This window comes from Phocoena phocoena, chromosome 1 (genome assembly GCF_963924675.1).
Source record: "Phocoena phocoena chromosome 1, mPhoPho1.1, whole genome shotgun sequence".
NCBI classification, from domain to species: domain Eukaryota; kingdom Metazoa; phylum Chordata; class Mammalia; order Artiodactyla; family Phocoenidae; genus Phocoena; species Phocoena phocoena.
The window spans coordinates 135671476-135694463 of record NC_089219.1 but is presented as its reverse complement, the minus strand read 5'-3'; the positions used below and the strand labels follow the sequence as shown (position 1 = coordinate 135694463).

Genomic DNA, 22988 nt, shown 5'->3' with positions numbered 1-22988 from the left:
TGGGTACCAACATCTCCAAAGATCAACCTTGTCTTCACTTGCCTAGCACAATTAGGGCCCCTCTGTTTGAGTACCTCGTGATCCCTTTCTACCTGTCCAGTGGTCCGGCCACCATCCCATAGGATGAATGTGATTCTTCTTTACCTCCAGGAACTTGCAAGTACATCTGGATGGCATCTTAGTCTACTCCCCAGGCCTTATGGTCAATGAGAACCTGGACAGTTTGGTCTTCAGTGATCTATAGTAGAACATTAGCAACTTTTCAAAGCCTAGAGATAGACTTTCTGGGCCCCATCGTCCTCAGGTGAGCTAGCCACATAGCACCACACTGTCCCAGATGGAATTCTGGCATCCTGGAGCAGAAGCCCCACACCACCAAAGACAAGCACCACACCCTCCGTTTTGCCCCAGGCTACAGGTTCCTATTTTCCTGTCGGCTTCCTGACTCACTCTGGACCTGACCCTGATGCCTTTCCAGGATAGCATAGCAAGGTTTTCACCTCAGGGGAGCAAATCTGGGGCAGGAGGGCTTTGGGTAGGACTCCTGGGGGTTCTCAAATAGTAAAGTGCTACCCTTTACCTGCCTTTTTTAAATATGTCTCATGACATTGCATTTGCATTGCTTACCCTTACCCCTTTGCCTCACAGTCTTAACGACTGACATATTAACATATCATTTTAGAAAATTGTTGAAAAGGCATTATTTTGGGAGAACGTGATCGTAGCCTCCCCCCAGCCCCATGTACCACTCTAACTCCAATTTTGCCAGCTCCTGCCTGACTCTCCACATGGTATCTCCCAGTTCTTCCTCCCAGAGTTGGAGTCTATTTCCTACAACCTCCCTGGACATACATCCCTGCAATCTGCCTCTACTTTGGACCATGCTACCACTTTAGGGATCTAGCTGCCATCCACCAGGACCCTCAGCACAGCTCCTCACCCCTACATGCACCAGTGCCTATTCAGATGCATCAGACTCCTAGTAATGAAATGGTTCTTAACTTCGGGGTTGAGAAATTTGATGATGTCTATGGATTTCTGGCACATACACCTCTTCCCCAAGAAAATGCACAGTATGAAAACACATACAAAATGGTGCATACCATTTCAGGGGATTAGTGGGATGAAGCCCACCCAGAGACTCCTAAAGTCATGGCCTCCTGTACAGAGAGATACCAATCTAGAGCTGACTTAAGTGTGAATGGTCTTAGAACATTTGTGAAGGAATTTTAAATCTGCTTTCCTACTGAGTTTCCATAGCTACTGTCTAAAGGTTTCCAATTTCCCAGTAATTCTTGTGGTATCTTCTCATCACAGTTCTCAATAGAGACTGCTGAATGAACATATTTAAAACTTGGCCAAATACTGACCAAGACATTGTTAAGTTAAGGAAAGGGATGAGATGCTGATTTTCAAGTGAGGTTTAGGACTTCCCTGGTGGCACAGTGGTTAAGAATCCGCCTGCCAATGCAGGGGACACGGGTTCAAGCCCTGGTCCGAGAAGATCCCACACGCCACGGAGCAACTAAGCCCGAGCGTCACAGCTACTGAGCCTGTGCTCTAGGGCCCACGAGCCACAACTACTGAAGCCCGAGCACCTAGAACCTGTGCTCTGCAACAAGAGAAGCCACCGCAATGAGAAGCCCACGCACCGCCAGGAAGAGTTGGCCCTGCTCACTGCAACTAGAGAAAGTCTGCGAGCAGCAACGAAGACCCAACACAGCAAAAAATAAATAATTAATTAATTTTAAAAATAAAATAAAATGAGGTTTAAAGAAGGAATGAAAAGTTTTTATAAAGCTAAGGTGAACAAATGAGTTTTTCCAAGGATGATGCTGGGAGAAAAAAATATCTGGAAAATATATTATTCAGGAGTTCCCTTGGAAAAGCTAAAAGTTATGTTAGATCCATATCATTTTTACAAATGTTAAATTTCCTAGTTATTTTTTTCTCTAGTTTTGAATTTCCTAGTTGAGTTTCAGCTACATACCCAAGAAGACAATACATCTGTTCCAAACAGAGGTTGGGAATGGACATTTCCGTCTACTCCAATGACTCGAATGAGTTTTTCCTTCTCTGTAGATGTTGAAGGTTTCTAGGGCACAGAAATACCACGGACGTGTTAGTGAGCTGGGGTGTGACACAGTGGCCTGGCACGTTGCCTGGCACCATGTCTGAAGCTTTCGTTTTCCATTTGCTTTAATCATTCAACAAGCATTTTTGAAGACTTACAGGAAACACTGTGGGAGAAATTAGTGGGGATGGGGAAATGGGGACAAGGAGAGATAACTGAGAAAAACAAAGAGGATTTCTTCCGGACCTCAGGAACTCACAGAACAGTGGGAGAGATAAGTAATAAAATAATTATGGTCTACATGATCACTTTTAGCATAGAGGTGTGTTCCAAGAGCTATGTGCACCCAGAAGAGGGCCCTGCATTGTCTAGACACTCAGGGATTTTTTTACAGAGAAAATGATATTTGAACAGGAGTTTGTAAAATAGAGAGAAAAGGGCCTGAACTAAGGCCACAGAAGAAGGGAAGGAGGGGATTTAAAGGGTATGACAGATTTAGTGGCCAAAAAATAATGTTTTCCATTTATTTTGCCTTTTATATGCCAAGCACTGTACCAGAAGTAAAACAGAAAATGCTGGTGAAAAGAGGCTTCAGTGTTATATAATATTTTTGTTCTGTTGTACTGCATGTAGAGTGGGTAGAGGATCTATGTCACAGCCTGGGATCATGCCAACACTTAAACTACTCACAGAAGAAACACCCCAGGGAAGTAAGTTAAGACAAAATGGAGAGTGATCATGAGTTCTGAAAGCTAAAGACAACAGTAGTCCACCCAGGAATTAGCAAGGTCTCTTATGCCAGACTAAAGTAGGTTTGAATGCTGGTTCTGCAATTTATAGCTATATGATTTTCAGTAAGTCAGTCAACCTTTCTGAGCTTCAGTTTTCTTATCTGTAAAATGGGGGCAATAATATTTACCTTGAGGTTGTGTTGTATAGATAAGAGTTAACATGTGCAAAGCATACAGGTCATGGTAGGCACACCATTATCAGATGCCCCAAGAAGGGTTGTTTTTACTACTAATGCCACAGCAGGGGTGGAGACAGGATAAGGAGAAGAGAGGTGTGGATGGCCTGGGGGGAGTGAGAAAAGGCAGCTCAGAATGGGAGCTAAAGAAGTGGAGACAAGGAGTTTAAACAACTATTTGAAAAATATGGCAATGAAGGGATAAAGAAACAGCATCAGGGTGAGAGGTAGACTGTGTAGTTAACAATAGTATAGGTGAATGAGGCTAGTAATTTAGAAAGGAAGAGGAACACCCTATCCTTGGAAAATAAAGAGATAAGTGTGTCTGCAGGTATGATTAAACCTATATGAGGAAAGGAAAGAAGTTCACTCCAGATGCGCTATTTCTATTTTCAATGGTGTATATATATATATATATATATATATATATATATATATATATATATATATATATATATTCATTCTTTAAAAATATAAAGGAAAAGGAAAAAAATACTAATCATACCTCTTCTGCTTTCTCTTCTTCCTTTTCCTCCTCAAGTTTCTTATCCTCCATATTTTCTTCAACCTCTTTAAGAAGCTTGTCTGTTTCAGGTGTAGTTACTTCTTTTACAGTATCCTGTGAGACAAAACAATATTATATTATAGCTTAGTGGATATAAATATTTTAGCAGAATACTAGCAATGTTTCCATTCAAAAGTATTTAATGAGCATTAATTTTGCAACTGGGCACTGTGCTAGTGATAAGGATACAAAGGTTAATAATAATCCCTGCCCTTAAGCAGCTTACAATTCAGTGGACAAGAAAATGCTATGGCTACATATAGTCACAGAGTAGGAGCACTTAATCCAGATCTGGTATTGGGCAGGGGTGAAAAAGAGGGTTAATCAGGAAGGTTTCCTGGAGGACATAATGTCTGAGTTTCTTCTTGAAGGATGAGTGAGGAGAAAAAAGATGGCACAAGGGAGTTCCAGGCAGAGAATGTTATTTGTACATGATTGGCTCTGAGAACAAAAGCAGTTCAAAAGGACAGAAACTCAGAGGCAGATGGGCAGGGGCACAATCACAGAGGAAGGGCTAGAATATTATGCCAGGGAGATTGGATTTTATCCTGAAGGCAGTGAGATACCTATAAATCGATTGACCTGTTTTGCATTTTAAAACAATCACTCTATCAAGAGGCGAGTAGATTTAAAGAGGAGGAAGGAAGGGAAGGTGGGGTGATTGATTGAATGGATATGGGATGGTTAGGGAAAGGAAGCATCTTGAATGTCACCTGGTATATACACTATATACCACTACATAGGCCACTGCATAGATGATAATGCCATTCACAGAGATAGTGAACAAAGTTGGATAAGCAGGTTTGGGAACATAGATGAATTCAGATTAGGCTGTGTGAGTTTGAGGCACCACTAGGATAGCCAAGTGGAAATAAGTAAGTAGCTGAATTTGTGGATCTGAAGTTTAGATTGGAGGGATTTTGGCTAAAGGTAAAGATTTAACAGTTATCTACATTTAGTTAAAGCCAAGAAAATAAATTATATCGCCAAAGAAGAACTTGTGAAATGACTAGAGGATGAGGCCTTAGGACAGAAACCTAGTCACATAAAGGGTCAGGGAAGAAAGAGGAGCCTGCAAAGGAGGGTAAAAGTTGCCTCAGAAATGTGAGAGGGCCACCAGGAAAGCCAAAAGAGAAGAGAGAAGGAGTAAACAGTGTTGAATATCTCAATGGAGTCTGCACAAATATTGACTGAAGACCATCCTACAGAAGTTTATTGCAGCAGTGTGTATAAAACAAAGCTAGATATAAGCTCAATGCCCAAGATAGGAAAATGCACTTAAAAATTATGATATAAACCATACAACAAGTTATTTTATAGCAATTTAAAATTATGCTGTAGAAATTATATACATGGTATAGAAAAATGTTCACAATATAGTAGGATATTTTTCCAAAGTGAAAATATCTTTTTTCATGATAACACACTACTGATGTAAAATATCTGCAAGCTACAGAGAAATTAATAATCTGAACCCTCAGAGGTAACAACTTCTATCACTTTGCTGGATATTCTTCTACTCTGCTTTATATACATATAAACGTGTTCATACAAATGAAATAATAATATACGTTATGTTCCCTAATCTACTTTTCTCAATAACATATCATGGGTGATTCTTATTTCACTACATAATCATCTATTTTATCTGTACAGAATCCTATTATTTGAATTTACCATAATTTATGAAACCAATTCCCTATTGATCAATATTTATATTGTTTCTGGTATTTTGCAATTATAAATAATGTTGTAATTAATATTCTTATACAGATATATGTTAGAATTATCAGATAGACTACATAGTTATACTTACACTTTTAAAGAAATAAGAGATCGAAACTGTGGAAGATTAAAAAATAATCAGACTTGAAAAAGAACCAAACAGAACTTCAACAATTAAATTTAAAACTCAACAGAAAGCTTTAATAGCAGATTAAACTCAGCTGAAAAGCAAATTAGTAAACTGGAAAGTAAGTCAGAAGAAATCATCCAGGATGCAATGCAGAGAGACAAGGAGATAGAAAATATGAAAGAAGGTTAAAAGACATGGGGGACAGATTCCAATATATATCCATTCAAAGTTCCAGAAAGAAAGGAGAGAGCAATTATAGTAGAGACAATAATTGAAGAGATGATGACTGAAAATTTTCTAAATCTAATGAAAGATACCCAGCCAAAGAGTCAGAAAACCAAGAGAATCCCAAGCAAACTTTGAAAAGAAAATCTTCACCCACATGTATCAGAGTGAAACTACAAAATGCCAAAGACAAAAAGAATATCTTAAAAGTAGCCAGAGGGAAGAGATGGATTAACTTCAAAAGAACTGACAGGGCTTCCCTGGTGGTGAAGTGGTTGAGAGTCCGCCTGCCGATGCAGGGGACACGGGTTCGTGCCCCGGTCCGGGAAGATCCCACATGCCACGGAGCGGCTGGGTCCATAAGCCATGGTCGCTGAGCCTGTGCTCCGCAACGGGAGAGGCCACAACAGTGAGAGGCCCGCGTACCACACACACAAAAAAAGAACTGACAGCTGGACTTTCAGTTGTCAATTTGGTAACAATACAATCCAGAAAACAGTGGAAATAGTATCATAATACGTGCTGAGAGAAAAATCATCCTAGAAATGTATACCCAGAAAAAAAAAAATTTAAGAATGAGGGTGAAATAAAGATATTTTCAGACAAACAAAAATTGAGTTTACCTCCAACAGATGCTCACTCATGAAAACTCTAAAGGTTAAGGCAGAATGAAAGAGGAGAAGAATTATTCAATGCAATCAGACAAGAAAAAGCAATTAAAAACATAATAATTGAAAGAAAGAGGTAAAACTATCTCTATTTATAGGTAATTTGATTGAATATCTGGAGAACCTGAAAGAATCTATTGAAAAACTACTGAAACAATAAAATAATTTAGTAGAGTCACCATACATAAAATTAAAATACAGGAATCAGTAATACATACACAGTTACCAATTAGAAGATATAATGGAAAAGAAGATCTTATTTAAAATACCAAAAAATAAAATAAAATACTCAGGCCTACCTTATAAGCAACGTGCAAAATGAGCAAACTATAAAACAGTACTGAAAGGCATAAAAGTAGACATCCTATATCTCATATTCTTCATAGAACAGCTCAACAGCATAAACATGTCTGTTCTAAGTTAATATATAAATTTAATATCATCCCAGTTTTTAAGAATCATATATTTTCTAGAGATAGATTATATAGAAGAATAAGTAAGAGAGAATAGCTATAAAACACCTGAAAAAGATCAGTGAGGAAGGGCTGGCCCTACCAGATCTAAAAATGTATCATAAAGCCTCAATAATTAAAAGATTGTGGTGATGACTTGTGAATAGACAGATTAAATATAAAATAATAGAAAACCCAGAAATAGACTTAGGTTGAATATAGCTATTTTCAAATATTAGAAATACTGTAACAGAATAGATGGAAATACTATAATGTGGGAGACAAATCAGCCCTTTCATATCAACCCAGAAGACTGAACTAGGACCAGTAGGTAGAAAAAAAGCTACAGGGAAACAGGTATCATTTAGTTCAATAAAAGAATAATGTTCTAATAGTCACTGTTCGCCAAAAACGAAGGGACTAACTCTGAAAGTAGATCTCCATCACTTCAGATACTCAAACATAGGCATAATGATCAAGCATAGGTGTTATACTAAGACTGACGCATCAGATGGTTGGTTGAATTCAACCACCTTTAAAATCCTTTTTGTTCTTAAGTCTCTGTGATTCCATATAGGTTTTGAATTTTTTCCTAGATCTGATGTGCAGCCAAGATCATGTCTATGGCACTTCACTAAGTTTCTAAAACTGTACTGTAATTAAGATGTATACTGTTGTTGAGATGATTCAGTGGTTAATTCAAAATAATTCTGGCCAAGACGTGGGCAGCAAAGAAAAATAAGAATTTGTTAAAGGTGTATAATTTAGAAAGGTGGTGTTTCTTCAGTGTTTAAATGTAAAATAAGGGAGTTCCCTGGTGGTCTAGTGGTTAGGATACGGAGCTTTCACTGCTATGGCCTGGGTTCAATCCCTGGTCGGGGAACTCTCACAAGCCATGCAGTGAGGCCAAAATTCAAAAAAAAATTTTTTTTTAATAAATCAATTAAATAAAGGTAAAATAAAAGTGCTGCAAGTGTGTAGATAGAACCTTCCTTCTTAGACCCAGGAGCATTGACATATATGCCATCAGATCATACCTGTATAGTTTATGTCTCTGATAGCAACGGGAGCTTCTTCAGACTTTGCTGGAGGTGAACTTCCTCAAAGAGACTGAAGTAAAAATAAAGATTTGTGACTGCCATTAAGTACATGATATTCATTGACTTGGGATCCTCAGTAAACAGGTAGTTAAAACTACAGGATTAACATAGTAATATGGAGAGTGTAGAATGAGAAGGGAAAACAAGCCAAGGACAGAATATCAACATTTAAGAGGCAGGCAGAGGTCAAAGACTAAAAGAAGGAGTGTGAAAAGGAATAAAGAAGTAGGAGAAAGACGGAATTTTGGTCTTGCAAGGAGAGATTACCAAAAAAGTGAATGGTTAACAGGATCAAATGCTATAGAGAAGTCACGTTAAATATAGGATTGGAGATACTTAGATCTGGCAATAAGGTCATTAGGGACCTTATAGTAGTTTTAGAGTTTTAAGAAAAGTGATTGTGATAGGAAGGAGGGAAAGTAGTAGTAAAGAAGGAGACAATATCAAGGGGCATATTTTTTCAGGTGGGAGAGAAACCATGTTTATAGAGAGGAAGGCATTAAAGATACAAAAGAAAGAAGACAATGTGCATGGGATTAAGTACTCAAAGGAAGAAATAACCTTGGATGGGAAGACTGAGACGTCAGTGTGAAGGGAGGAGGGAGGGTGCGTGCAGAAGCAGAGAAGAGTGAGGCTATGACTCAGGAAGTGGCAGGTAACTCCCCTCTGAAAGCCATCCTTTCCTCCATAAAGTAGGAGGCAAAGTCACCCTCCAAGAAAGTGAGGAGAGACGTTTGGGTGGTGATTCTCTCCTTTAGAAGGGAAAAGAGTTGCCAATGCTCTTGGTCACAACCAAAATTCTCTTCTCATAGAGCAAATGAATGAGGATTCAAAACATTGACTGGAAAAAGTCACAGTACCCTTATCTATTGAAATACAGAAAGAGCATGAATAATGACCAGTGCTAACACATGGCAAATACCTCTTCTCCAAGTAGGTGCCGTTCTTCTTCACGTGTCAGTAACTTTATTTTCCTGCCTTTGAGACCAGAAAGGAGGTGAGAGCATGTGGTGATCCACTCATAACATTCTCTCTGAAAAGAGATAAAAGATAATCACTAAGCAGAAAAAATCAGATTACACCAACTCATTTATTCACTCACTCCTACTGAGGAACTGCTAAGAACAATTCCTCTAAATATAACTCCATTCAATTAACTTTGTATCAGTTCAGTTCAAAGATTTGTGCAGAAGTGATTTTCTATTAATATAGACCTAAATCATATCATCTCTTATTGACAGGGTTTGGGATCTGGGTTGAAATGGGACAAGTAGTGAAGTGCTATAAAACTAGATGCAGAAAGATTGTTGGATTTACTAAGGCCTCATGGTTTGCCTCAATAAATGTTATGCAACTGACCAGGGTCAACTATAATTGTATAACAATAACAACAGCAAACACTTACATGGCACTTAATTATATGCCAGACTCTGTTCTAAGTATTGTGCGTTATCAACTCATTTGATCCTCATTATGAGACTATTACTATCCTCTTTTTTTTTGTGGTACACGGGCCTCTCACTGTTGTGGCCTCTCCCATTGCGGAGCACAGGCTCCGGACGTGCAGGCTCAGCGGCCATGGCTCACGGGCCCAGCCGCTCCGCAGCATGTGGGATCTTCCCAGACCGGGGCACGAACCCATATCCCCTGCATTGGCAGGCGGACTCTCAACCACTGCGCCACCAGGGAAGCCCTCCTCATTTTTCAAGATGATGAAACTGCGGAATAGAGCAATTAAATATCTTGCTCAAGGTCACATATATTACATTTATGCACTGTGCTTCAATTCTAATCTAGGTGGCCAGGGCTCTTAACCACAACAAAAATATTATTTCCCCTGCCCCCAATAAAGTGAATGAGTAAAGAGTTGAAGTACTTTTTTGGAAAAGGTGCTCACCCCTTATCTATTGAGATACAGGATTTCACCATAGCAGGTCTCATCCCTGCAAAGAGAATAGAAAAACTACATTTACTTTACCAAGATCTTCTAACAGCTAAGATCTGGTTTCAATGTTTAAAAGATGCATTATTCCCGGGCTTCCCTGGTGGCGCAGTGGTTGAGAGTCTGCCTGCTGATGCAGGGGACACGGGTTCGTGCCCCAGTCCGGGAGGATCCCACATGTCGCGGAGCGGCTGGGCCCGTGAGCCATGGCCGTTGAGCCTGCGCGTCCGGAGCCTGTGCTCCGCAATGGGAGAGGCCACGACGGTGAGAGGCCCGCGTACTGCAAAAAAAAAAAAAAAGATGCATTATTCCTTATTAGTGAGAAAAAGCAGAGGGAACTAGGAAACATTATTTCCTCTGGGGAAGGTGATCTGCTCAGTCACACCATCAAAAAAACTGTACCATGTGGTGAAATAATCACCCACTTTAGGTCCTTGAAATAATCCATAAAAAGCAGTAATACGTCTCACATTTTCCCCATGATTAGACTATTTATTTATTTATTTTATTGATTTATTTTTGGCTGTGTTTGGGTCTTTGTTGCTGCGCGTTGGCTTTCTGTAGTTGCGGAGAGCGGAGGTTACTCCTCATTGCGGTGCGCGGGCCTCTCATTGCAGCAGCCGCCCTTGTTGCGGAGCATGGGCTCTAGGCACACAGGCTTCAGTAGTTGTGGCATGCGGGCTCAGAATTTGTGGCTCGTGGGCTCCAGAGCACAGGTTCAGCAGCCATGGCTCATGGGCCTAGTTGCTCTGCGGCATGTGGATCCTCCCAGGCCAGGGCCCGAACCCATGTCCCCGGCATTGGCAGGCGGACTCCCAACCACTGCGCCACCAGGGAAACCCTAGACTTATTTTTAATTGTGGAATTATTGTGAAATGTCAGAGCCAAAAAATTTAAAAAATCAAATCCAAACCCTTGTGTTATGGATAGGGAATGGAAGCCTCTATAGGTAAAATAAGTACCACAGCTCTGTTAACGTCACTGATAAGCTTAAATTCTGCATTCAGAGGGTTAGGTTGATGTCTTACTGCATATCAGAAAAGAGGGTCAAACAAGGGAGGTGAAAGTGTTAGGTTCTAGTCCTAAATTCAACTAATTGGTTGTGACTTCTTGAGTAAACTCTTCATAGTCTTCATCTATTAAAAACAAACGAGGTTGTTGGTTTACTCTAGATGACCCCTATGCACTGTGGAGCTGGTAAAAACATTCACTTGCAGTGGGGGGGGATTCCCTAATTTGTAGCATTTGTTGATTTCCATAGTCTATACTCCCATTATGGCAATTTCAGTGGTATTCATCAATTCAGTATGTTATCACTGAATGTGGAGTTGGGAAGAGGTCTGCACGGTCAGCTCTTATGAGCCAGCATGAGCCTGCATCATACCACTGCTCCTAAAGATCCTTCCAACTACGAAATTTGATGCATATTTTAACTTTATCGTGTCTAGAACAAAAGCATTTGTTAATTTTGCAAATAGTAATTATATTTTAAAAATCTTAGTTCTTCAGGGCTTCCCTGGTGGTGCAGTGGTTGAGAGTCCGCCTGCCGATGCAGGGGACACAGGTTCGTGCCCTGGTCTGGGAGGATCCCACATGCTGCGGAGCGGCTGGGCCCATGAGCCATGGCCGCTGAGCCTGCGTGTCCGGAGCCTGTGCTCCGCAACGGGAGAGGCCACAACAGTGAGAGGCCCGCGTACCTCAAAAAAAAAAAAAAAAAAAAATCTTAGTTCTTCAGAGTTAACTCACCATCCATGAGAAATAATTAAACTATTCTCAGCTGTATTTACATTTTATGAAGCAGATCCTAGTCATTTTCTTATAAACTTCTGAGACATTGAAAATAACTACCATAGGACTTCTGATGGGGAAAATATTAGTGGGAGTCTTTTGATAAAAGTTTCATGGTAATCTATAGAGTCAAGCAAATTTTCCATAGAGGTAAGCAAGCTTTCCTTCAAAACCTTCAACATCACCTTTGACCAGCTATAGACGAGCATAGCTTGGTTGCCAATCAATACATGTGGATCTCCTTCCATCAATACTCTAATTCTGATAATGTCTGATTCAGGGCTGTGTTAATAAATGCTTCCTGTGTGAAGTAAAAAGACTAAAATTCATGTCTGGGGTGAAGGAGGATTTAAGAAGGGATGGTCCTAAATGTTAAGCCTATTGTAGTGGATCAAAAACAGGAGAACAAAAGGTTACAGGGGTAGTCTTTTATAAGTGATGAGACTATGGTGGTAATGTAGTTATTAAGAATCCATCAGGAGTTCTCTGGTGGTCCTGCAGGTAAGACTCCAAGCCCCCAATGCAGGGGGCCTGGGTCCAATCCCTGGTCGGGGAACTAGATCCTGCATGCATGCTGCAACTAAGAGTTCACATGCCACAACTAAGAAGTCTGCATGCTGCAACTGAGAAAAGATCCCACATGCTGCAACTAAAGATACCGCATGCCACAACTAAGACCCTGTGCAGCCAAGATAGATAGATAAATAAATGAATAAACAAACAAATTTTTTACAACTGTCTAAAAACGGTCCACATCAAAAAAAAAAAAAAAAAAGAATCCATCATCTCCAGGTCCCCCAAAAGGGCAGGAAAGCTGAGATCCCTGAGTTTATCTGTTGGAACACTGCAAGAGGCAACTCCCCAGCACCCCTCTTCAAAGTCATACTCCTGCTGGAGGGCCAAATCCTGAAACTGGCAATAGTACCTTGGGCAACATAAAGGAGGTTACTGTAGCCCAAGGTGGATGGCAGGGTCTTGATAGATTACACAGGGCAGAGATGGGAAAGAATGGCATGGAGAGAGTCAACTGCAGCCAGAAGTCAGTTTGGAGGGCACCAGATAGAAGTCTTCTCATTTCCATCACGGTAGGAATTTCTTTGGCATTGAGAAGGATTTTTCTTTCCCACATGTTCTCAGCACTATCAGGTGCTGGTCAATGTGTGTCTTTTACCAGTCTTGGCCTGCTGAAGCTATCTCAAAAATCCTTCCAGGTAGTTTGCTCAGATTATGACCAAACTTCAGGGCATCAGTGATTCTAAATCTAGACACCTGGCACATTATAGATGATCAACCTAAAGCACTTGGAAAAAGACATCTATCCAGCTTATTGGGGACTAAGCTTCTTCTAGGTTTTCAGCAGCTGGTTTGGCTGTAGCAGACCCAGTGTACTCTCACTGGATGCCAGGACTCTTTGACATAGTCCTTCTAAACCTCAAATGAAAACAAGCAATCCTCATTCCCACGTGAAGCAGCTGGTATGCACTGAGATCGACTTCTTTCAGAAATAGGCACAGGGGTAAGGATCCCAAGAACTGAGTCCTCTTGGAAAATGATCTCCAGCATTTAACTGTAGCACAGCTGTGTGAGGTCAGATTGAATCTGCCAGAATCAGGTGGGAAGTAAACAGGGTCATTAGTTACTGGACTGCCTTGATGGTCTTAGGGAACTAGATAATCTCCAAGACTTCATGAAGAAGTAATTTATCTAGGTGGTTATTATGGAAGAGTGGAGTTAAGAACCATCAGTAAGAGTAATCAATCTCCAAAGGATGCTTACTTAAGAGGCCTTCCACTCCAGAGCCCAGTCCAACATCATGCAACTCTCATTTATCAGAAAGGAGCCCAAGAAATATTAGGTTGTAGGAAACCATCACTAATGTCATTCAAGTATCAGTCCAGTATGTTCACAAGATGTTCTTCAGGTGCTGGAATGTAGCTGGGGTGTGCCACAAGCCACACAGCATGTGGGATACAGATAAGGCCATACAAGTCCCAGAGTCTGAGGTCATAAGGATTCACATACCACACAGGTTGTTCAGGAGACCAGGGGAAGACAGTAGTAGTCAGGATGGGGATGACTTTGAAATGAAGATAGCCCTAATGAAAGGGAAACTAACCATTAATATTTTTTTTAAATAAAGAGTACTGAGGCACTCCCAGGGCAGGTGTGTGGCCTGTCGAGCCATAAAATAGTTTGATGTACCCTTGAAAGGCCTCAGCCTCAGGCTTAAAGAGAGGACATACGCATTTGGTAGGAAAAAAGGCCTGAGAATGGGACCAATTAGAGTGTTGCTTCTGGTGTGAGAGCAGATCCTCCGCCTCCTCTGATAACACTTCCCCAGTTTATTGATCTGAAATTGCTAGCAAAGGGTTAGTAAATGGGAAAGAGCTTAATAGAAGACCTAATTAGCCTGGTGGAAAGTGTAGGTTTCTCAGAGATGGTCAGGTCATGGACCTCCGGTCAGGGCCTGGGGTGGACCAGGCAATGAATGGCCCACTGCACAAAGCTCTCACAAAATCTCCTAATACGGATGGCTTTTTTTTTTTTTTTTTTTTTTGGCCATGCCCGCAGCTTACAGGATCTTAGTTTCCTGACCAGGGATCGAAACTGGGACCCCAGTGGTAAGAACACTGGGTCCTAACCACTGGACTGCCAGGGAATTCCCTGGATGGCTTTATATAAGTCCCCAAGATCCCCTTAGGAAGGGTCCCTCAAAATAATGTCCCCCCATGTTGCTATAGCTTTAACTTTAATGGGGAGATACACCTCAAAGCACCCTGAATCCTCATTCTAAAACTGCTCTTATCTGAAAACATGGTCTCACCACATAGAGATCTATCCCCATTTAAATAAATGAGGACTAAGGTGTATTATGGAATAGGCCAGTGAGTCCCCACTACCATCTATGGCAGATCCAGTCTACCAAAACCAGGATATCCACTACATCTGGGGTGGGTAGCAGCAGGCCTGAGAAGATGTGAGCACATTTCCAGATGCACAGTAAGGGTTACAAGCTCCAACAGACTGTTCAGTTCAGAGGCACTTCAGTCTGTTGTAAACAATACCTCTGAGGCCTTCCCAGAAACAAAACTAAAACTGAGACATTTCAGTTCCTAGATGAGAAGTGAAATATACCTATAAGAACACATTTTCACATAGTAAAATATTCTTACTCCTTTTACATGTACCCTAGTTATTCACAGTGTTTTATTATTTTAATTTTTTACAGAATGGAATTGCTATTTTAAAATTTGGATTCAGCATCTATAGTTATGAAGTTTATCTCTCTTATATTTACTTGGGCTAAAAAAACTTTGCCAGCTATATGAAATAAACTGGGAAAACTTTCAGTCATTACCTATATTCTTAAACTGTTTATATAGCATGGGGACTACCTGCTCCTTGAAAGTCTGAACTCACTTATCTATGGAGTCCACGCAAAATTTTGAGGTATTTTGTCTGTTTTTTACAAAGGCATCAATTTCTTCTGTGAAAATTGGCCAGTTTTTTCCTTCTAAAGTAAACGTTACTTTACATTTTCCTAGAAAAGTCTCCATCTCCTAGATACTTTAAAATTTATTAGTAAGATATTGCACTTAACAATTTTTTATAATCAACTTTTTTAAAATGGTGAGACTGGGCTTCCCTGGTGGCACAGTGGTTGAGAGTCTGCCTGCCGATGCAGGGGACACGTGCTTGTGCCCCGGTCTGGGAAGATCCCACATGCCGCAGAGTGGCTGGGCCCGTGGGCCATGGCCAATGAGCCTGCGCGTCTGGAGCCCGTGCTCCACAACGGGAGAGGCCACAACAGTGAGAGGCCCGCGTACCAAAAAAAAAAAAAAAACAACAAAAAAAAACAGGAACAAAAGAGTGGACATCCTATAATTATTAAAAGGATAACGGGAGAATATGGTGAGCAACTCTATGTCAATAAATTAGACAAATTAGATGAAATTACAAATTCCTTACAAGACCATAGTTAATGAGGTCACTCAAGAAGAGATAACAGAACTACAATCCTGCAGCCTGTGGAACAAAAACCACATTCACAGAAGACAGACAAGATGAAAAGGCAGAGGGCAATGTACCAGATGAAGGAACAAGATAAAACCCCAGAAAAACAACTAAATGAAATGGAGATAGGCAATCTTCCAGAAAAAGAATTCAGAATAATGATAGTGAAAATGATACAGGACCTCGGAAAAAGAATGGAGGCAAAGATCGAGAAGATGCAAGAAATGTTTAACAAAGATCTAGAAGAATTAAAGAACAAACAAACAGAGATGAACAATACAATAACTGAAATGAAAAATACACTAGAAGGAATCATTAGCAGAATAACTGAGGCAGAAAAACGGATAAGTGATCTGGAAGACAGAATGGTGGAATTCACTGCTGTGTAACAGAATAAAAAAAAAAAGAATGAAAAGAAATGAAGACAGCCTAAGAGACCTCTGGGACAACATTAAATGCAACAACATTCACATTATAGGGGTCCCAAAAGGAGAAGAGAGAGATAAAGGACCAGAGAAAATATTTGAAGAGGTTATAGTGGAAAATGTCCCTAACATGGGAAAGGAAATAGCCACCCAAGTCCAGGAAGCGCAGAGAATCCCATACAGGATAAACCCAAGGAGAAACACACCAAGACACATAGAAATCAAATTGGCAAAAACTAAAGACAAAGAAAAATTATTGAAAGCAGCAATGGAAAAATGACAAATAACATACAAGGGAACTCCCATAAGGATAACAGCTGATTTCTCAGAAGAAACTCTACAAGCCAGAAGGAAGTGGCATGATATACTTAAAGTGATGAAAGGGAAGAACCTACAACCAAGAATACTCTACCCGGCAAGGATCTCATTCAGATTTGATGGAGAAATCAAAAGCCTTACAGACAAGCAAAAGCTAATAGAATTCAGCACCACCAAACCACCTCTACAACAAATGCTAAAGGAACTTCTCTAAGTGGGAAAACAAGAGAAGAAAAGGACCTACAAAAACAAATCCAAAACAATTAAGAAAATGGTCACAGGAACATACATATCGATAATTACCTTAAACGTGAATGGATTAAATGCTCCAACCAAAAGACACAGGCTTGCTGAATGGATACAAAAACAAGACCCATATATATGCTGTCTACAAGAGACCCACTTCAGACCTAGGGACACAAACAGACTGAAAGTAAGGGGATGGAAAAAGATATTCCATGCAAATGCAAATCAAAAGAAAGCTGCAGTAGCAATACTCATATCAGATAAAATAGACTTTAAAATAAAGAATGTTACAAGAGACAAGGAAGGACACTATATAATGATCAAGGGATCAATCCAAGAAGAAGACATAAGAATTATAAATATATATGCACCCAAAAAAGGAGCACCTCAGTAGATATGGCAACTGCTAACAGCTATAAAAGAGGAAATCGACAGCAACACACTAATAGTGGGGGACTTTAACACCTCACTGACAACAATGGACAGATCATCCAAAATGAAAATTAATAAAGAAACACAAACTTTAAATGACATAATAGGGACTTCCCTGGTGGCACAGTGGTTAAGAATCTGCCTGCCAATGCAGGGGACACGGGTTCGAGCCCTGGTCTGGGAAGATCCCACATGCCACGGAGCAACTAAGCCCGTGTGCCACAACTACTGAGCCTGTGCTCTACAGCCTGCGAGCCACAACTACTAAGCCTGTGTGACACAACTACTGAAGCCCACGTGCCGAAATTTAAGTAAATTTAATTTCAGTAAATTTAAGAAAATTGAAATCATATCAAGCATCTTTTCTGACCAAAACAGTATGAGATTAGAAATCAATTACAGGGAAAAAAACATAAAAAACAGAAACACATGGAGGCTAAACAATACGTTACTAAATAACCAAGAGATCACAGAAGAAATCAAAGAGGAAATCAAAAATACCTAGAGAAAAAAAAAAAAATACCTAGAGACAAATGACAATGAAAACATGATGATCCAAAACCTATGGGATGCAGCAAAAGCAGTTCTAAGAGGGAAGTTTCTAGCTATACAAGCCTACCTCAAGAAACAAGACAAATCTCAAATAAACAATCTAACGTTACACCTAAAGGAACTAGAGAAAGAAGAACAAACAAAACCCAAAGTTAGCAGCAGGAAAGAAATCATAAAGATCAGAGCAGAAATAAATGAAATAGAAACAACAGCAAAGATCAATAAAAATAAAAGCTGGTTCTTTGAGAAGATAAACAAAATTAATAAACCATTAGCCAGACTCATCAAGAAAAAGAGGGAGAGGACTAAAATCAATAAAATTAGAAATGAAAAAGGAGAAGTTAAAAGAGAAACGGCAGAAATACAAAGCATCCTAACAGACTACTACAAGCAACCCTATACCAATAAAATGGACAACCTGGAAGAAATGGACAAATTCTTAGAAAGGTATAACCTTCCAAGACTGAACTAGGAAGAAATAGAAAATTTGAACAGACCAATCACAAGTAATGGAATTGAACCTGTGATTTAAAATCTTCCAACAAACAAAAGTCCAGAACCAGATGGCTTCACAGGTGAATTCTAACAAACGCTTAGAGAAGAGCTAACACCCATCCTTCTCAAACTCTTCCAAAAAATTGCAGAGGAAGGAAAACTCCCAAACTCATTCTATGAGGCCACCATCACCCTGACAAAGATACCAAAACCAGACAAAGATACTACAAAAAAAGAAAATTACAGACCAATATCACTGATGAACATAGATGCAAAAATCCTCAACAAAACACTAGCAAACAGAATCCAACAACACATTAAAAGGATCATACACCATGATTAAGTGGTGTTTATCCCCGAGATGCAAGGATTCTTCAATATATGCAAATCAATCACTGTGATACACCACATTAACAAATTGAAGAATAAAAACCATATGATCATCTCAATGATGCAGAAAAAGCTTTTGACAAATTTCAATACCCATTTATGATAAAAACTCTCCAGAAAGTGGGCAGAGAGGGAACCTACTTCAACATAATAAAGGCCATATATGACAAACCCACAGCAAACATCATTCTCAATGGTGAAAAACTGAAAGCTCTTCCTCTAAGATGAGGAACAAGACAAGGATGTCCACTCTCACCCTTATTATTCAACATAGTTTTGCAAGTCCTAGCTATGGCAATCAGAGAAGAAAAAGAAATAAAAGGAATACAAATTAGAAAAGAAGAAGTAAAACTGTTACTGTTTGCAGATGACATGATACTACACATAGAGAATCCTAAAGATGCCACCAGAAAACTACTAGACTTAATCAATGAATTCAGTAACGTTGTAGGATACAAAATTAATGCACAGAAATCTCTTGCACTCCTATACACTAATGATGAAAAATCTGAAAGAGAAATTAAGGAAACACTCCCATTTACCATTGCAACAAAAAGAATAAAATACCTAGGAATAAACCTACCTAGGGAGACAAAAGACCTGTATGCAGAAAACTATAAGACACTGATGAAAGAAATTAAAGATGATACCAGCAAATGGAGAGATATACCACGTTCTTGGATTAGAAGAATCCATATTGTGAAAATGACTATACTATCCGAAGCAATCAACAGATTCAATGCAATCCCTATCAAATTACCAATGGCATTTTTAACAGAACTAGAACAAAAAAATCTTAAAATTTGTATGGAGACACAGAAGACCCCGAATAGCCGAAGCAGCCTTGAGAAAGAAAAACAGAGCTGGAGGAGTCAGGCTCCCAGAGGTCAGACTATACTACAAAGCTACAGTAATCAAGACACTATGGTAGTGGCACAAAAACAGAAATATAGATCAATAGAACAGGATAGAAAGCCCAGAGATAAACCCATGCACCTATGGTCAACTAATCTATGACAAAGGAGGCGAGGATATACAATGGAGAAAAGAGAGTCTCTTCAATAAGTGGTGCTGGGAAAACTGGACAGCCACATGTAAAAGAATGATATTAGAACACTCCCTAACACCATAGACAAAAATAAACTCAAAATGGATTAGAGACCTAAATGTAAGACCAGGCACTATAAAACTCTTAGAGGAAAACATAGGAAGAACACTCTTTGACATACATCACAGCAAGATCCTTTTTGACCCACCTCCTAGAGAAATGGAAATAAAAACAAAAATAAACAAATGGGACCTAATGAAACTTAAAAGCTTCTGCACAGCAAAGGAAACCATAAACAAGATGAAAAGACAATCCTCAGAATGGAAGAAAACATTTGCAAATGAATCATCGGACAAAGGATTAATCTCCAAAATATAAAAACAGCTCATGCAGCTCAATATTAAAAAAACAAACAACCCAATCCAAAAATGGGCAGAGGACCTAAATAGACATTTCTCCAAAGAAGACATACAGATGGCTAAGAAGCACATGAAAAGCTGCTCAACATCACTAATTATTAGAGAAATGTAAATCAAAACTACAATGAGGTATCACCTCACACCAGTTAGAATGGGCATCATCAGAAAATCTACAAACAACAAATGCTGGACAGGGTGTGGAGAAAAGGGAACCCTCTTGCACTGTTGGTGGGAATGTAAATTGATACAGCCATTATGGAGAACAGTATGGAGGTTCCTTAAAGAACTAAAAATAGAATTACCATATGACCCAGCAATCCCACTACTGGGCATATACCCAGAGAAAACCATAATTCAAAAAGACACATGCACCCCAATGTTCATTGCAGCACTATTTACAATAGCCAAGTCATGGAAGCAACCTAAATGCCCATCAACAGACGAATGGATAAAGAAGCTGTGGTACATACATACAATGCAGTATTACTCAGCCATAATAAGGAACGAACTTGGGTCATTTGTAGACACGTGGATGCATCTAGAGACTGTCATACAGAGTGAAGTAAGTCAGAAAGAGAAAAACAAGTATCGTATATTAACGCATATATGTGGAACCTAGAAAATGGTACAGATTAACCTGTTTGCAGAGCAGAAATTGAGACACAGAAGTAGAGAAAAAAATGTATGGACACCAAGGGGGGAAAGAGGTGGGGGGGTGGGGGTTGCGGTGTGATGAATTGGGAGATTGGGATTGACATGTATACACTGATGTGTATAAAATGGATGACTAATAATAAAAAATAAATAAACCTTAAAAAAAAAGAGGAGATAATAGTCCTATATCTAATAAAGAAATGTCCTTAACTCCATTAGAGAAACTGGATAGCCTTATACCTGAATAGCTCTATCTTTGTAATTTAAAACTTTCCCAGAAACCTAAATGGCTTCACTGGTGAATTCTGCCAAACATTTAAGGAAGAAATAATTCTAAACAAATTGCTCTATAAAATAGATGAGTAAAAAACACTTCCCAACTCATTCTAAGAGGATAACATTACCCTAATCAAAACCAAACACTGATATTCAAAAACAAAACAAAACTACATTATCAATATCCTTCATGAAAATCAATGTAAAAATTCTACAAAGAACTTCAACCAACTGAATTTAGTAATATATAAAAAGATAGTACATCATGATCAGGTGGGGTTTATCCCCGGAATGCAAGGTTGGTTTAACATTTAATTCAAAAATCAATCAATGTAAGTCATATTAAAAGATTAGAAAAGACAACTTATTAAACATCTCAGTAGATGCAGGAAAAGGATTTGATAAAATCCAACATTCATTTCTGACTTTAAAAAGGTTTTCAGCAAACATGGAATAAAAATAAAACTTCCTTAATATGATAAAGGGCATCTATGAAAAGCCTATACTGCCCATTATACTTAAAGATGACAGAATAAATACTTTTCCCCTAAGATGTAACAAGGCAAGGATGTCTGTTCTTATCACTTTTACTCAGTCTGGTACTGGAGAGTCTAGTTAATACAATAAGGTAAGAAAAAGAAATTAAAGGCATGTAGATTAAAAAGGAAGAAATAAAACTGTCCCTATCTGCAGATAACATAATTATGTACACAGAAAATTCTAAGGAATCTGAAAAAAAAAACTTCTTAGCAGGAATAAGTGAGTTCAGTAAGGTCACAAGATATGAAAAAATATATTTTAAAAGTCAGTGATACAACGTTCATTGCAGCACTATTTACAATAGCCAAGACATGGAAGTAACCTAAATGTTCGTCGACACAGGAATGGATAAAGAAGATGTGGTACATATGTACAGTAGAATATTACTTGGGCATAAAAAAGAACAAAATAATGCCATTTGCAGGAACATGGATGGACCTAGTATCATACTATGTGAAGTAAGTCAGACAGAGAAAGACAAACATCATATGATATCACTCATATGTGGAATCTGATTTTTTAAAAATGATACAAATGAATTTATTTACAAAACAGAAACAGTAAGTCAGAAAGAGAAAAACAAATGGCCAAGAAACAGTCTTACAGATATCGAAAACAAATTTATGGTTACCAAAGGGGAAATTTGGGGGGGAAGGAAAAATCAGGAGCTTGGGATGAACATACACAAACTACTTTATACCAGATAGACAACCAACAAGGACATGCTATATAGCACTGCGAACTCTACTCAATATGCTGTGATAACCTCTAAGAAAAAAGAATCTAAAAAAGAATGAATACATGTATATGTATAACTGAATCACTTTGCTGTACACCTGAAACTAACACAACAGTGTAAATCAACTATACTCCAATAAAGTTAAAATGTTTTAAAAATCAATGATAATTCTGTGTTAGCAAAGAATAATCAGAAATTGATATTACAGAAGAATATAATTTGTAACAGTACCAAAATATGAAATACATAGGGACAAATCTTACAAAAGATATATAAGACCTGTACACTGAAACTACAAAATTTTGTTGAAAGAAATAAAGAAGGACTTAAATAAATGAAGAAATATACCATGTTCGCAGACTCAAAGACTCAATACTGTTAAGATGTCAATTCTCCACAAACTGATCAATAGATAAAATGTAATCATAATAAAAATCCCAATAGGCTTTTTTGGAAAAATTGGTAAGCTAATTTTAAAAACTTTAAATATGGGAAGCAAAGGACCTAGAATAGCCTGGTCAAACTTGAAAAAGAACAAATTTGGAGGATTAACATTACCTAATCTCAAAACTTATTTTAAAACTACAGTAATCAAGACAGTTTGATAATGGTGACAATGTTGACACAAAGATCAACAGAACATAACAGAATGTCCAGAATAATATGCACATGTATACGGTCAATAGATTTTCAACAAAGATGAAAGACATCTTAATAGAGAAAGGATAGTCTTTTCAACAAACGGTGCTAAAACAATTGGATATCCAAATGCCAAAAACTGAACTTCAACCCATACCTGTCACC

At 38.8% G+C, this 22988-nt stretch overlaps 1 protein-coding gene across 1 annotated transcript in view; it reads right to left on the bottom strand.

Moving 5' to 3' along the window:
* AXDND1 (axonemal dynein light chain domain containing 1) overlaps positions 1–22988 on the bottom strand; it is a 91331-nt gene that overhangs the window by 9538 nt on the left and 58805 nt on the right. The window contains exons 20-22 of the mRNA XM_065870897.1: positions 8829–8939; positions 3547–3660; positions 1991–2095 (exon numbers count right to left, since the gene is read on the bottom strand). Of these exons, the coding sequence (XP_065726969.1) occupies positions 1991–2095; positions 3547–3660; positions 8829–8939 (330 nt within the window). The remainder of the gene's footprint in view (positions 1–1990; positions 2096–3546; positions 3661–8828; positions 8940–22988) is intronic.